Genomic DNA, 17,099 nt, shown 5'->3' with positions numbered 1-17,099 from the left:
GGACAAGGGGAATGTTTTCCATGAATTGGTCCAGACTAGGTTTGGAGTCAAGAACAGTTCTCTGACTGATGTTTACAATTGATGTGACTGAAGTTCACATTAGGCTGATAGCTCAGAAAATCAGCCAGACATTCAGGACAGATGATTGTACGAATTTCTGCTATGAAAATGATGGTTTCTCTTAATCCTAGTGGAAGATAAATAGAAATATTTGGAAATGAAGTCCATTAGAAACAGGAAACTATGGATGTATAATAACAGTATGAATTAGAAATGCTATCTTTGGGGGCTGGAGAGATGACTCAGCAGTTAAGAGCATTGCCTGCTCTTCCAAAGGTCCTGAGTTCAATTCCCAGCAACCACATGGTGGCTCACAACCATCTGTAATGAGGTCTGGTGCCCTCTTCTGGCCTGCAGACATACACAGAGAAAGAATATTGCATACATAATAAATAAATAAATATTTTTTTTAAAAAGAAATGCTATCTTTGTAAAGTAATGTCATATCTAATGTTCCTCCCATTGCCTACGTGATTTCAAGTCATCTGCCAGCTTGGTTCAGTCCATTGTCATCATGTCGGGACGTGACAGTATGCAGACAGACATGGTGCTGGAGAAGTAGATAAGAGTTCTACATCTTGTAAGCAAATAGAAGTTGTCTAAGACACTGGGTGCTATCTTGTGTGTGTAAATACGCATACACACACACACACACACACACACACACACACACATATTAGACCTCAAAGCCTACTTCCTCCAGCAAGGCAACACCCACTCCAACAAAGTTATTCCTACCAATAGTGCTACTCCTTTTGGGGACCATTTTTTTTTCAAACTACCACAAGTATAGTATGATAGCGCATGCCATAGTCCCAGCACTTGAGAAGGAAAAGCAAGAGGATCAGGAGATCAAGGACTTTGCTACATAGTGAGTTCCAGGTCAGTGTAGGCTACACAAAATTCTGTCTAAAGAGATAAAACAAAATAGAGAGACTCTTCAGTATGTCCACAATTAGCTAACTGCATTTTTTTTTTTTGCTCCCAGCTCTACTCCATTTGGGTCATTCAATCTCCATAGTTACTTTGCAGGAAATACCACTGCCTCCCAACCCACTTTGGGAGCTTGCCAGATCCAAGTCTGCTCCTCATCTGGGATCTCAAGCCACACAGACTGCACTAGTTGTAGAACTGGGACCCTCTAGTTACCTTAGCCAACACCATTCCATTTTTGCTGAGGAAACTTGTTCTAAGTTCCAAGGACCAAGAAGAGAAACCAAGGCTATAGCTGACAAGCAGATGATCTGGGGCAGAAACTGCATTTCCAAATACCAGACACACCGAGGAATTGACATCCTAACCCTGCTGTGAATTATCCCCTTTCCTGAATGTTATAAGCACTTCTGCTGAAAAAAACAAGGTGACTTGAACAAAGAGGAAGAGACCTTAACCAACAAACTAACTACATTTGTGCAAATCACAACACAAAAATAAAAACAAAAAAAACAAAACAGGCACACACATGCATGTGCATATGCACACATACATAGAGGGAGAGGGAGGAAGAGAGAGAGAGAGAGAGAGAGAGAGAGAGAGAGAGAGAGAGAGAGAGAGAGAGAGAGAAGATTATAATTATGGTCAAAGAATCCAAATAAGATGAAGACAAAGATATGAATGAAATAAGAAAGTCAGCCTAAGGTAATTGAAATTATTGAAGAAAGCCCAAACTGAAAAGATGCTGGAAATTAAAAACTCAGTAAGTCACTGAAAGCCTCAGGAAAAAAGTTCACTAACTGAATGGATCATGCTGAAAACAGAGAGGCAAGATGGAAGACCAAATAGATGAACTGTATCACTCAGTAAAGGTCAACGAAAATTTTTAAAAAGTATGATGGGAACATGTGGGAGTTTAAAGCCATCAGAAAATACCTAATCTCCAGATTATGGGAGGAGGAAGAGAAGGAGGAGAAAGAGGAGGAGGAGAAGAGGAAGAGGAAGAAGAAAAAGAAAAGTATGCAGCAAATATGTAAAATTATAGAAGAAAATTCCCTGTATTTGTCCAACCAAATACAGAATGCCTACAGATTACCAAATAGACAGGAAGGAAAGAAATTCTCCATGACACATTATATCTAAAACGCTAAAAACACACAATTAAGAAGTGTATTGAAAGCAGCAAGAAAAGCCAAGTCACTTTTATAAAGGCAGGCCCATGACAATAAACACCTGACTATTCAATAGAGATTTTTAAGTCATAAGGCCAGGAAAAGTGTATAGCAAGTCCTGAAAAAACACTACTATCAACCCAGACTACTATACTCAGCAAGATTACCCACTAAAATTGAAGGAGAAAACTTTCCATGACAAAAACAGATTAAAGGGATTTATGACTACTAGGCCAGCTCTACAGAGGATACTGGAGGAATACTTCACTATGGAAAGAATAATCAGATCCCAGAGGTCACAAGAGAATTAATAAATAATGCAAGACAATGAGACTCACCAAAAAATCAACAAAATGACAGAAATTAATGCATATCTTTCCAAAATAACTCTTAATATTAATGGTTTCAATTCCTCACGAATGAGATACAAGTTGTTAGATTGGGTTAGAAACAAAAACTGTCTGTTTTTATGCTTCCATGAAACACATCTCACCATCAAAGGTAAGCACCACATTAAGGTAAAAAGATAGAAAAAGTTACTGCAAACAAATATAACTAAGAAAGAAGCAGGTCTATTTACTATCTGACAAAATATACTGAAAACTACAACTAGTCAGAAGAGTTGAGGAACACTTTATCCTTATTTGAAGAAAAAATTCTGCCAACTGAATATTACACCATAAATATATACACACAACACAGGTACACCCGATTTCATAAAGAAATACTAGTAGAGAGAAAGCCGTAGATTAACCCAAAACAGTGAAAAGTTGTCACTATTGTTTTTGATCTTGACCATTCTTACAGGTGTAAGATGTAATCTCAGAGTTGTTTTGATTTGCATTTCTCTGATGACTAAAGATGTTGAACATTTTCTTAAGTGTCTTTCAGCCATTTTAAATTTCTCTGTCGAGAGTTCTTTGTTTAGTTCTGTACTCCATTTTTTTGATTATTTGTTTATTTGATGACCAATTTCTTGAGTTCTTTGTATATTTTGGAGATCGGGGTTAGTGAAGATCTTTTCCCATTCTGTAGGAAACAACCTTCAGAAGACCCAACAATATCATTTTTGGGTATATATCCAAAGAATGCTCAATTGTATCACAAGGACATGTGCTCAACTATGTTCATAGCAGCAATGTTTGTCATAGACAGAACCTGGAAACATTTGGAATGCCCACAGAGGTCAGAAAAATCAGTAAAAGACCATAGGAGGAAGATTTCAACAGAGAGAAGATAAAATGCAGTGGTATAAGATTTGCAGGGAAATAAAGAAGATAGGTTAAATTGGAAAAGGGATGGGAGGGATAAGTCACATTAAAGGCCTTCAGAAAAAATCACATGGAAACCTACTGCTATAGAAGTTTCTGAACTACACACACACACACACACACACACACACACACACACACACACGCACAAAACTTTAGATGGAGTTACCCTATAACAGGGTGACAAAGCTCCCCCTAGACACCATAGGCTAACGAAAAACCCAGGGCTGGGAAATGGTTACCTCTTTTGAATTGTTGGCTTAGTAAGGTCCCAGAGACCGCAAACACTACAGGCTATTGGTAATGTTCTTGGCTCCCCTCCAGAGCATGACCGTAAGAGCATAGATAATTGTTGAAGATACCACAGACTTGAGTCAGAACACGGATGCATCAAACTGCCACTAACCTGGAGAAGTTTCATCCCTCATAGTGCTGAAAGGTGCTACACATTTAACAGAGGAGAAAAGAAATCATCAATTTTACCTAGCTTTGAAATCTGAAAGCTACAATGATGACTGGCCTGGCCAGACGCCGATGAAACAGTCACACAAATGCCAAGGGTGTAACTAATCAGTTTCTGATTGAATTTGGAGTCTGCTCTACGAGATGAAACCCATACCTGTCGCCATTATCATGGTCAAGACCTGTGGATAGACAGATCATAGGCCATTCCGGAGAATTTAGAACTATTATTCTGTTAAATTTATATGTATTAAACTACCTCCTAATGACTTATCCTTATAGTCAGAGATTAAAGCATACTTCAACTCTCCTCAGAGAAGCTTCTTTCTCCAGTAGATGGTGATGAACACAGAGCCACAACAACTCAAGATACAGAGAGCAACAAACTATGGAATGTTCAGCCATATAAAAAACATCTATATCACACCTCCTCCTCCCAAGGTCCGGGAATCACTGTGAAAGAGGAGACAGAAAGACAATGAGAGTCGGAGGCAGAGGATGACTACAAGGAGCCAGTGTTGTCTGGACACAGAAAGGCAGGTCTACATATAAACTTGCAGAGTTGTGCCAACAGGCAAGTTCAAACCACCTAAAACTCCAGCATGGAAAAGGAGGTAGGCAGCAAATTCCACAGCTAGAAGAACAGCTACTGATAACTAGTAGCTGCTGGAGGAGAGGAGTCAATTTTACTCAAGGATGTGGCCCCTCATAGGTCAACCATGCTTCTGTGGAAGGCCACATATTCAGGCCAATATGGGCAGCACAAATTTGACAAGGTGGGTTTTTTTTTAAAGAGGCCATAAAGTTAGGTGGGTGTGGGAGGGGCTAGATCTGGGAGGAGTTGATGGAGGGGTGAATATAATTAGAACACAGCATACAAAATTTTCAAAGAATCAATGACAAATTACAGGAAAACATATTGTGGATGTTGTTAGGCCTATTGCTGGTGTGATTGCTTTGTTTCTTTAATTTCTAGAAATAGAATATTTAAATTTGCATACGGGTATAGACAATTGTCTGCTGGTTTCTCTGGTTGGCACTTGTAAATCTTTTCAATTTAGAGAGTATCTTACTTAATGAAACTTTTGAAAAATAGTGACTAGTTCTTCTCCCAAGTTCCTCTCTTCCTTTTCACGTGTCTTCATGTCTTGTTCTCTTTTTACTTCCGCTCTTATTCTTGGTTATTTGCTCTACTTTATCTTCCAGATATCTATCTAGTCACATCAATCTTAGGAATAATTATTCCTTCTACTAAATGAATTGTTTTATTAAATAATTTTTAAAGCTTTTTTGTGATAAGATCTAATTTCATTTCCCAGACTGATGTAAAACTTGACATATAGTCCAGGCTTGGACTCACGGTGAACCTCCCATCTCAGCCTCCCTAAGCTCTGGAATTACAGGTGTAAGCTACTATATACTGGGTTTATTTTGTCAAGTAGCTATGACTTTTAAAAAACTTTCTTTATTCAGAATTTTTGTTATAACAATATATTTAAACATAGCGTTGTCCATTAGATCTCTCTAAGGATATTTAGCTTTTACATTTTAATGTATATTCTGCACCTTACATTATCTCTGTGGCCGCTAACGTTCATTCTGCTAATCTTGGTTTGTCTTTTTAATACAACTAATATTCTTAAATATTTGGTCACTGCTTTAATATTTATGAAATGAACATTTATGAATGAAGGACTGGGAAAACAGTTGAAAGAACTGATAAGAAATGTCCTACAGGTGCAGATATAATCTTTAACCAATAGGCTACTTTCTTGCTTCCTAACTACTAATATTTAAACTTTATATTAAATTTTGGTTTTCATTTTAATCGAAATAACATTGTACATCGACTGCAGTTTGCCACTTGGCTTAATACATTTGTGAAATGTGGCAACACTGATGAACACATTACTTAAATAAATTTATTTTGTATTACTATTATCTTATTGTCCATTTTCCTCATGAACACTTGAGATCTTTATCATTTTTTTCACTTTTTTCCCACAACTCATTTTTCACATTTAGAGTTATATTTAGGTCAAACTAAAATTTTATAAAAATTAATTCTTTATAAAAGATTCAGTGGCAAGAGTCTTTAAGGGAAATTGAAAAATGTGAAGTAAAGGTGAAAAAGGCAGGCTGGGTTTTGTGGAACACACCTAAAGTCACAGCTATGCAGGAGGCTGAGAAAACAGGGTCCCAGGTTCAAGGCCTGCCTGAAAGCTGAGCATGGCAACTGAGCATGACTCTATGCCACAGCAAATACAAAGAGTAGCTCAATAGTGAAGCATGTTCCTCGCATGCAAGAGACCCAGATTCCATCCCAGCTCCACAAGAAGAGAAGAGGGCTAAAAAAAGATCTTTGAATAAAATAATAAAATGTACAAATGAAAGCTAAAATAACTAATAAATAAATAGATTCTTCCAACAGATAAAGAAAGCTTTGATCTTGGCATTAATGTTCAGAAAAGTGACCTTTTCAAGGGCACCACGCTGTTCCTGCTGCTGTAACTCCTAGGAGAACAGCCAAGGTCCCTGTGAGGGCCCACAGAAGTGGGTCCACTCACCTTGACTGACAGTCAGAGAACCTAAGCCTACTCTTGCTCTTTCAAAGCTATTAACAATAAGTCTGACTTAAGGAGTGGCTACAAACAAGATGTTCTGACCTAGGGTGTGGTTACTTGATGTTTTGGATACTAAGATGGCCCATGGAGATGGATCTACTCCACCTTGACCTAAGGTCAGAGAATTCAGGCTCATTTCTGCTTCTTCATTTTTAATTTGACCCAGGGAGTGGCTGCGTATAGGATACTTAGTCTATGGTGTTGCTGTTGCACGTCCTGCCTAAAACATCAGAATGCTTAACTCAGGAAACAGTGACTTGATGTCTCAGGCAATTGTTCTATTTGTTATTTGTGTCCTGTTAAAGCAGTCTTCCCCCCACCTTTGGATTGGGGTATATAAGCATGTGGAAAATAACCACAGGCAGATTCAGCATTCACTGGGTTGCCTTCCTGGTACTATCATATGTCTCTGTATTTCTCCCATATCTCTGTTCCTCTGGCCTAATATTTCTAATCCACACTCACCTACCCTGAAACTATGAACTCGTTGAGGCAGGACCCAGACAGGTTCCCCTATTTGTCCTCTTTTTAAGCATTAGAAAATGCAATACAGTCAACTTTCCGATTGCCTCAAAGACAAGAGCAAGAGTACATTGCTGTTACCTTTGCCTAGTTTCATGTGGCATTTTTCAGCAAACTAGAAGAAAGCATGGCTGGAAATTGCTTTCCCATAAGTATTTAGCCTTCTTTTTCTACAAGATCAATCTGACCAAAAGTGAGTCCATATTAAACTAGTATGGTGCTGACACTATTCAAGGGCTTACAAGTTCTAGAACAAATAGATTTGCAATCCCTTCTACCTTTGCATTTTCGATGCAGGGACAGAGTGCCCATGCTGCGCTGGCCTTTACATCTGGGTGTGGATTTTTGAGCAGGGACCACAACAGGCGAACTCCATCTAAGCGATCGATTATCCTGTGGAGAAGGAAAAACAGTGATGTGAACTATAAGCAGTCAACAGGTGGGAAAATTCAAGTGGCTCCCTTAACCACACAATTCTAGCTTCTTCCTGGACATTCTACTGGGTCTCTTTTGAACAATACTCCCAGAACAGTGGTATTTACACACAATTGGCTGATCAAGCCCTCTGATTTCAGTTTCAGTCTTCATGACCTGGAAAGCACCCTGCATAATAATTATGATTCACATAAACTAGAATCAAGCCACACAATGTCTTAATTAGCTGTCCACAGACTGTTACCTCTATGTAAAAAGTACTGGTTCCTTCACATAATAGCATCTAAATACTCCCCAAAACAAACAATTGTGCCTCGGAGTTGTGCAGTTACCTTTTTGTTTGGTCTGTGTTTAGTTGACGTACCTTATGCTATGACATATTTTAAACTCCTCCAGTCCTAACCTAAGCTTGGGAATTAAAATCATCACACCACAGCGCATCTTTTGTTGGGCATGCAGAACACATACGCTGTTCTCATGTGCTCGCATTGCAGCCAGCCCAGCACAGCAGACCGTGTTGTAATGACTTAAACATACTGTAATCAAAATAGCTTCATGACTAGCTGAAAATGAGTTATCATCAGAGCCATCTCTGCACCATCTGTCTTCTGTTTATGTATCAATCAGTCCAAGGAACATAGCCTTGCAAAAAGGACCACAGAGTGCTGGGGGTGAAGGGGAAGGCCAAACAAACCTTAATACCCTTCACAAACACGGCTTTGTTCGTAAAGATGCATTAAATGCAAAGCAGATGAAGAAAGATAAGAACCATCATAATTCCCTTGACTTTTCATCTCCGGTTCAGTTGAACACATGTAGTATTTAGCCCCCAGTAGAGTAAAATCTACTGGCTTTTAAAATGCCATTCAAATTCCTCCTTTACAATTGACATTTTAAGAAATCTACATTTCTTGATTATTTGAGATGAGTTTTCCAGAGGAAACTATGCATTACCCAGCATTCCCAGGTAGTTATGGGTAGCTTTGTGAAATGCTAACAGCCTATAGCAACATAGACTGGCTCTTAAGAAAATAATTCCTCCCACTACAGAGATTGCTCAGCACTGAAGAACTCTTGATGACTTTCCAGAGGACTCAAGGTCAGTTCCCAGCACACATTTTCTTGCCTGTAATTCCAACTCTGGCAGATCCAATACCCTGTTCAGGAACATACCAACCCACAGACATATAAGAGGCATACATGCATTTTTTAAAAAAAAATAATTAAAATTTAAAGTAAATAAAATGAGGAGAAAAGCAATTCAGGATGTCAGTCTCTAGCCTTCAAATGCACACTCATATGTGCACACACAGGAACATATACATATACTATACAAATGCACATATATGCATTTACACATACTTACTCATAGGAAGACATAATTTTCCCCCAGACAAAACTTTACAATTAGCTACAAAAATTCACTTTTTTCCTCCATAGCCTGAGAAATTTATCAGCTCCTTCATCATAAGGAATAAGGGTTGTGGTCCATTACTAAGGTCTTAAAAGACTCAGAAGCATGGGAATGACAGCATGGTATGAGGAAAATACCACCCAAAATATTTACAGGCATGAAAGCTGGCTCAGGAGATGCGAATCTCAAAAGTCCCCTGTATCCCTCCCCTGCTGCAGCCTTAGCATGGAATCACTCACTCCCAGTGACTTGCTGTGTCTGACACCAAGAGCAGCATGATCTCTTAGCCACCAAGCTTTCTCTCCAACCCTGTAACTTTTATTTATAAATAGGAATTCATCAACACAGAATCTGCAGATAAAAACTAGCTGCATGTTAATTGTCCATCAGAGAAGCACAGTCCAGTGAAAAACTAGGGACCACTGCTGTAACAAGTGTGTGCATATGTACCAAGTGAAGAAAGACAATGCTATGTTCTGGGTCACAGGAATGTTACTCTCCAACAACAGAGCCAGTGTGAGCCGATGTCCAAGGCCCATGAGTCAGACTTGGAAGGCTGAAGTAGAAGGATCTGGAGTTCCGGTACTGTTTAGCTACATAGGAGACCCTGTCCGCACACAAATGTAGGAAAGTAAAACAATACAAACAAACAAACAAAATCCCCTTTTACAGGCCTTCTGGATTCCTGTTAAGCTTTTGGTGGGAATCAGCAACCCCTCTTTTTCTGGAGCTCCAGCACAGTGTTTTGCCTATAGTGATGTGTTTTCTCCTTAAGTACTAGGTGACCCCCCTGACAGAGGCATTCTAGACAGTCTGCCATGCACAGGTCTGTGACTACAGCCGAGACTACACTGGTTAAGCAGATCTGAAACAAGACAGTCTTTGCTCATTTCTTTTTTCCAGTAAACCAGAAGTCTCTCCCAATACCCGTGCATTCCTTCAAAAACCTCACCCTCGCAGAACACATGGCTCCATTCTAACCAGTAGTGTTTTTATTTGAAATTGTCTCTAGATTGAGTACATGTTTATGCAGAGCTGCTTTGCAAGTTTATTGCTTCTTGTGGAGCAGTGGTGGCAGGACAGGTGATAGTAATTTCAATAACCACCCACTTTCCATGCATTCCTTTCCTTTTGTAGCTTTTAAATTTGACTGCCAACTTGCTTTGAATTCACTTCCAGTGGGGCTAGCTCTCCTCAAATTCATATCAAGGGAATTTTATCTTTATCACTTGAAATCATAGAACAAGCCTGACCTGTGCCTTCCCAAGATTGTCTCCTTTGCCATGGAAATCAAACTGTTGGCAGAATAACAGCTCTAGGGCAATGACTAAATTTCGATTTTCGGCTTTTTTTCTTTTTTTAAAATTAATAGTCATATTGAGTTTGGTGGCACCACCTGCACCTTCAGTACTTGGGGGATGAAGGCAAGAGGAGTATGTTCAAGATCATCTTCCACTGCCTAGAGCATATGAAACCAGCCTGAAGTACACGAAACCCTGCATCAATCCACCCTCAGCAAAAAATGGACAGAAAATGCCCAAATTAGAAAAAGATGCAGCTGCTTCTGTCTTCCTGCCTCCTGTGTTGCATTAACACTACCAGGACTGGAAGACGTCTGGCTGGCTTCCATGCCCACCAAGGCCACAGATAAAAACAACTAGTTTTGCATCATGGGGCATAAGCAAGGCTATTGGTTCTTTCTGGGAACACCAATGTGTTTTGAAATCATAATGCTGCATGCTTTGTAAAAATGTCACAGCAAGAGATGCTTCATCATCCAGTCTCCAAAGCTAAGCTCACGGTTTAGTTATGCTGGTGACCCTTAGGGCTCTCTGCAGCAAAGGTGCGCTTCACTTCCCACTGGTGAGCCACCCTGACAGGTGTTCTCCCAATAGCCCTCTGTATTGTGTAGCACTGGTGTTTTGTAATTCTCATCTAACAGAATTATTTTATTGGAAATTTCAAAATAGAGACTTTTCCCGGTTTCTCAGCCTGAGCAGCTGACATTCCATAGTTTCCCCTCATCAACTACAGCTTGCCCAAGTTCCCCAGGATGGAAGGTATTTCGTCCTTCTGTTTCAGGGTCAGTTGTGACTACTGCTTCAAGCTGACACACTCTCTTCCTTCTTAATTCTCCTTTATTACATACCTTTCATGTTATTAAATCTATCACTTGTTTATTTTTGTGATTTTAATCTTTAGCATATCTTCAGAATAGACTTCCATGCCTCCAAACAATAAAATAATATTTTGCATTTGTATATCTTACTCTACCTGTAACTTCTTAATTACTTCAATTTTCTTTAAGCATCTATTAGGATATTGATTTTATCCTAAAATTTAATAGGTAGATATATAGACAGTTTCAGCTATAAAAATGATATACACATACAAAATCATATATATATATACATACACACATATGTAATATATGGCTTATCTACTGATTAATTAAATTAAAGTCTCTGCATCAACCCCCCATATGCGTAAAGAATAAATAGGAATACCAGGTTAATAAAACACTAATTATTAGAAGTAAAGCATTCATGAAATGGGTCCAGCAAACTGGCCATGGCAAAAAAAAAGAGCACTGTGAACTTACAGATCATTAAAGAAATCCCCACTGAATATCAAAGAGAAAAAGTAGACAAGAAGTGAGGGAGAAGAAAGAAACAAGTCAAATGCCTGGGGAATGACATTGAAAAAACAGTATATGTATAATTGGAGTAACAAGGAATGAAGAAAAAAGGATATTTGTAAAAGCAATAACTGAAATTGTTTTAAAATTGACAGAGGACATCAATTCACAGGTTCAAAGATTTCAGTAAACTCAAACAGGAGAAAAATAATTATTAAAAAAACACATCTGTGCACATATATTCAAATTATTAAAATTCAATCTTGAAATTAACAGAGAAACAGGATATGCCTGAGCCCATTCAGGCTGAAACAGACTGTGAGAAGCAGGGCTGGCTAGTAAATATCATTTATTCCTCATAGCTCTGAAGGTTAAGAAAGTCAAACATAAATGCTCTAGCAGATTGGTACTCAATGAGAACCGACGGCTTGGCTTATAGATGTCTCCTGTGTCTTCACATTGCCCAAAGAGGTAAGAAATCTTTATGGGAGTTTCTTCAAGAGGCCCTATTCCATTCATGAATCCTCTAAAGTCAAGACTTAACTACTTTCAAAATCCCACTACCAAATACCCTCCCACTGAGAATTAGATGTCAACATTTGAATTTTGACGGGACACAAACATTAATTCTGAGGACATCAGGCATAAAGAACTATGATACACATGAAAGCTGACTTATTAACAGAATAAGGACAAGAAGATATCAGGATGACATTTATAAGATATGGGAAAAAATACAGAGTTAGACTTCTTTATCCAATGAAAAATATTCTCAAACTGACAGTAAGACTTCTCACTCTTACCCAAGTTATACAGCCATTATGTGAGGCAAAGCAAGCAGTCATCTAGAGTAGAGGGCAATGCAACTTCAGCCTAGTACAGGGTTAGAACCAAGAGCGATGCTGTGGGAACCTAAGACTCCAGGCAATGAGATAAAAGCAATCTTTGAAAGTAAAACCATTCACAAAGTAATTCTTGAGTAATGGAGAAGATATTACTGAGAACATACAGAGATGTGATGATAGCCTGGATATTGAGAAGAGAGCAAGGGCATAGTGGACATTATGATAGCCTGGCATGGGACATTAGAGGCTGAGCAAGATGAGGTACCAGAGGCTGAACAGGAGAGCAGAGAGAATATCTGGTATCTGGACAATCCACCAGTGTAGTCATGGTTTGAATGTGAAATGTCTCCCAAATCCTTGGTCCAATGAATGTTCAGAGGTGGGGGTTGGGAAAGTGACCAGTTCATGAGATCTCTGGTCTAATTGATACTTTAGTCAATTGATAGATTGGTAGTTTGACAGCATTATTGGAAGCGAGAGAGGTAGTAGAAACTAGGAAGTGGGACCTATTTGGAAAAATTAAACGAAAAGGGACATGTCCTTGAAGGGTATACCTTGCCCATAGGATCCTCTCTTTTCTCTCTTCCTTTGTCCCTTTTCTCCTTGGTATCTTCTGGCACCATGAAATTAAGCAGCTTTCCTCCACTGTGCTCCCTGTGCTGTGCTGATGTATTTCATAATAACTTCAAATTATCAGTGGAGACAGCTATAGAACCTGGGAGCCAAAACAAACTTTTCCACTTTTAAATTATTTTTCTCCAGGAATCTTGTCACTACAACAAAAACCTGAATAATTTAAGGATGAGTTAGTGCCTCAGCAGGGTGAGTAGAGCATCTGCAAATGGAGAGAACTGCTAAGATGGAAGATCTGGAAGTGCAGGGACAACGAGCACAGGAAGCACACAGAAGCAGCTTCTTAGTGGGCATGGAAAAGAATTCCAAACAGAGAAAAAAGCTACAAATGAAAAAAACCCACGATCTCTAACTGTGATTTTAAAAAAAGATGGATATGTCCCTTTGCAAGACTTTTTTTTTTTTTTTTTTTTTTTTTTTTTTTTTTTTTTTTTTTTTTGAGATGGAGGTTTCTCTGTGTAGCCCTGGCTGTCCTGGAACTCATTCTGTAGACAAGGCTGACTTTGAATGCACAGAGATCCACATGTCTCTGCCTCCCTGAGTACTGGGACTAAAGGCATGTGTCACCACCACCTGGCAAAATCAATTTTTAAACAATATAGAGAATACCGAACAAAGCATTTATCTGGTCTGATTTAACATTAATTTTGCTGTTTCATTTAGTTGGCATTGAATCCCCTAGAGTCTTGCATATTCTGGGCAAGTCTCTGTCGTTCAACTATATCCCAACTACAATCAGCATTTTATAAATAATTTATAAAAATACAGCAGAATATGTATTTTTCCCTAGTGTAAGTATATATTTACAAAATTAGACCACATACTTAATAAATAAAGCCAAAAAAAATCCCTGAAATCACAGCCCTTATTTTCTTAAGCAGAAATTGGTAACAGCATGGCATATGGAAAACACTGAGAGTTTTGGAGATTAAACAACAGTTGTTAACTTTATAATCAAATGGAGGTATCAGAAGGGTTAAAGTGATATGTGCAGATCTATGTTTATTATAGCACTGTGGGCAATGGTTTATTACGAAGCCAATATAGTCTCCATCAGCAGGTAAATACTCTGAGTAAGGGTTCTTGTTGCACTTACAGAGGGCCTGATTTTAGTTCCCTACACCCACATGAGAGCTCAGTACCATTTTTAACTTGATTCAAGGACACTAACACTCTCTTCTGAACTCCACATGCACCAGGTACACATGTCGTACATAGATATATGTTTAGACAAAACATTCATATACAAAAAATAAAAAAAATCTAAAAAACAATAAAAAAAATAAGTACCCTGACTTCATCACTATACATTGTGATCCAAAATGTTATACTCCATAAACACTGACAATCATTATATGTCTATATGCTTTTTGAACCTTAAGGATTTTAAACAGAAAATAATTGTAAATATTTTTAATTATGTGAAAATTAAAATAGGAGTTAAATTTTCAGATGAGGCTGAAACAACACTTAAGAAGAAAATTTAAAACTTTAGGCAAATATGTAATAAAAGAATTGATGTCACGATGTAGATTTTAACTTAAAGAGCTAGAAAGAGAATTAAAAAGTGAAACACAAGCTAAATCAATAAACAGTAAAAATTAAGGCAAACCAAAGAATGGACAAAAACATCAATAAACCACAGGAGCAGAATAAATGCTGTCAAACTTATTCTGTTAAGGGCCAGAGAACAAACATTTTAGGTTTTGCTTGTAACGTGATTCTGTCATATGTTTTTGTCATATGTTTTGTAAAATAATAAACATACAGCATTCCTGTAGAAGTCACAGTTTATTTTAAAAACTGGGTCATTGCCATGATAGACATGTCCACTGGTGCAATAGTGGTACAGCTATCTGGTGAATAAACAGTCACCTTTCAATCTGAGACCTGATCCACAGGACAGAATTCACCTCTGGTAGTAGAGGCCTAGCTGAAAGCTTATTTTTTATTTTTATTTTTTTCTTTTTTTTTATTAATTTATAAAAGTTTTCACTTCCATCCCTCCTCCCAATGCCCTCCCACTCCCCCCACTCTGTCTCCTCCTCCCTCTCCAGTCCTAAGAGCAGTCAGGGTTTCCTGTCCTGTGGGAAGTTCAAGTTCCTCCCCCCTCCCTCCAGGTCTAGGAAAGTGAGCATCCAAACAGACTAGGGTCCCAAAAAAGCCAGTACATGCAGAGGAAACAAGTCCCAGTGCCATTATCAATGGCTTCTCAGACAGTCCCCATGTCAGCCACATTCAGAGAATCCGGTTTGATCACATGCTCCTTCAGTCCCAGTACAGCTGGCCTTGGTGAGCTCTCATTAGATCAGTCCCCTTGTATCAGTGGGTGAACGCACCCCTCGCAGTCCTGACTTCCTTGCTCATGTTCTCCCTCCTTCTGCTCCTCATTTGGACCTTGGGGGCTCAGTCCAGTGCTCCAGTGTGGGTCTCTGTCTCAATCTCCATCCATCGTCGGATGAAGGTTCCCTCTGATCCTGCCTTCCTTGTTCACGTTCTCCCTCCTTCTGCTTCTGCAGAGGTCAAGTGGTCATGGTTCTAAAGGAAAACATACTATTTTTTTCCCAATGGACATCCTGTCAATTAAATAGTCTTCTAAATGTCTATGTTTATACTCATAGACACACACAACCTGGGGCAGAAAAGCTTTTTTCTTTCCCAGAGGGTGACAGCTAATGGAGACACTCATATCTGTCCAAAGTGTTGAGAATAAGTGACTGCTGAGCACTCATGCCCAAATGGGACATTTAAATCAAACAGACACACATATGCACATGTACATACATATACACTAGACTCAGGGAACATCACAGAAGAAGGGGTGGAAGTAATTTAAAAGCTAGAGGATGGGGAGAAGGATCATGAAACATTATCCAGATAAGACACAAAGCAGGTACAGATACCTCCATAAGATTTAAGCATCCAACTTCCCATCATGAATAGAACTACCAATGAAGCTCTGCCCATTCTGGGGAGTTATTGCTGATGGCCAATAATTGAATAAAAAGGGGCTGTCATTTTGCTTAATTGTTTAGTCACTGGAGTCCAATTGTGTTTCTCTGTAAAGAAGAAAAGACACCAGAGGGAAATATGGGGAGAATGTCATCATAATAGGCTGTAAATGAATTGTTAGACTCCAAAGAAAAAGTTAGATTTGTCATGAGCCTTCCAGGTGAGAGAACAAGGATAGAGAGAAAGAGAGAGAATATGAGCAATTTCTGCTAGCAAATTAAACAAATAAAATGAACATATTTCTTGAGAAACAACAGTTACCAAAACTGACCCATGAAAAGGTAGAAAATCTAAATAGTACCACATCTAATATAATTCATAATTTATAAAATCAAATACCCAAATTCATTCAATAAAGAAGACTCAAGTCCAGATTGTTTTACCACTCAATTATATCAAATATTTAAGTAATGAATAATTATATACAAATTCTATCAGAGAATAAGGAGAAAAATACTTTCTCAATGTCTTTTATAAAGCCTAAATAATGTTGAAATAAAAGCTTGACAAAACATTATACGAAAATGAACCAATATACCTATTTGTAAATACAAAATACAAAATACCATCAAATTGGATGCTAGTTAAAGTGAAAAGAATACTAGCCATTTTTTAAATTAGGTATTGATGTGGGAGGGCCCATCCCATCGTGGGTGAGGTCACCCTGAGCTAGTGGTCTTGGGTACTATAAAAAAGCAAGCTGAGCAAGCCATGGGGAGCAAGCCAGTAAGCAACAATTTTCCATGGACTCTGTATCAGCTCCTGCCTTGGATTTCTGCCCTAATTTCCCTGGATGAAATAAACTCTTTCCCAAGATGATTTTCATTGTGGTTCTTTATCATAGCAATAGAAAAGTAAATAAGGCAGCATGATTCCATCTAAAGAATAGAAGATTGATCCCAGCTGAGATCCTAAGCAATAGTGGAGAGGGTGCCCAAACTGGCCTTGCCCTGTAGTCAGATTGATGACTATCTTAAATGTTGCCATAGAACCTTCATCTGGCAACTGATAGAAGCTGAGGCAGAGATCCACAGCGAAGCACTGGACTGAGCTCCCAAAGTCCAGTAGAAGAGTGAGA

At 38.6% G+C, this 17,099-nt stretch overlaps 1 protein-coding gene across 4 annotated transcripts in view; it reads right to left on the bottom strand.

The window, feature by feature from the left end:
• Positions 1-17,099, bottom strand: part of Odad2 (outer dynein arm docking complex subunit 2) — a 178,240-nt gene that overhangs the window by 76,731 nt on the left and 84,410 nt on the right. For all 4 annotated transcript variants that reach the window (XM_087896312.1, XM_087896310.1, XM_087896311.1 and 1 more), the window contains one exon: positions 7,323-7,437. In XM_087896312.1, coding sequence (XP_087752438.1) covers positions 7,323-7,437 — 115 coding nt within the window. The remainder of the gene's footprint in view (positions 1-7,322; positions 7,438-17,099) is intronic.

The sequence above is a fragment of the Myodes glareolus genome, chromosome 14, assembly GCF_982192425.1.
Source record: "Myodes glareolus chromosome 14, mMyoGla1.1, whole genome shotgun sequence".
Taxonomy (NCBI): Eukaryota; Metazoa; Chordata; class Mammalia; order Rodentia; family Cricetidae; genus Myodes; species Myodes glareolus.
This window is presented reverse-complemented; position numbering and strand designations above follow the sequence as displayed.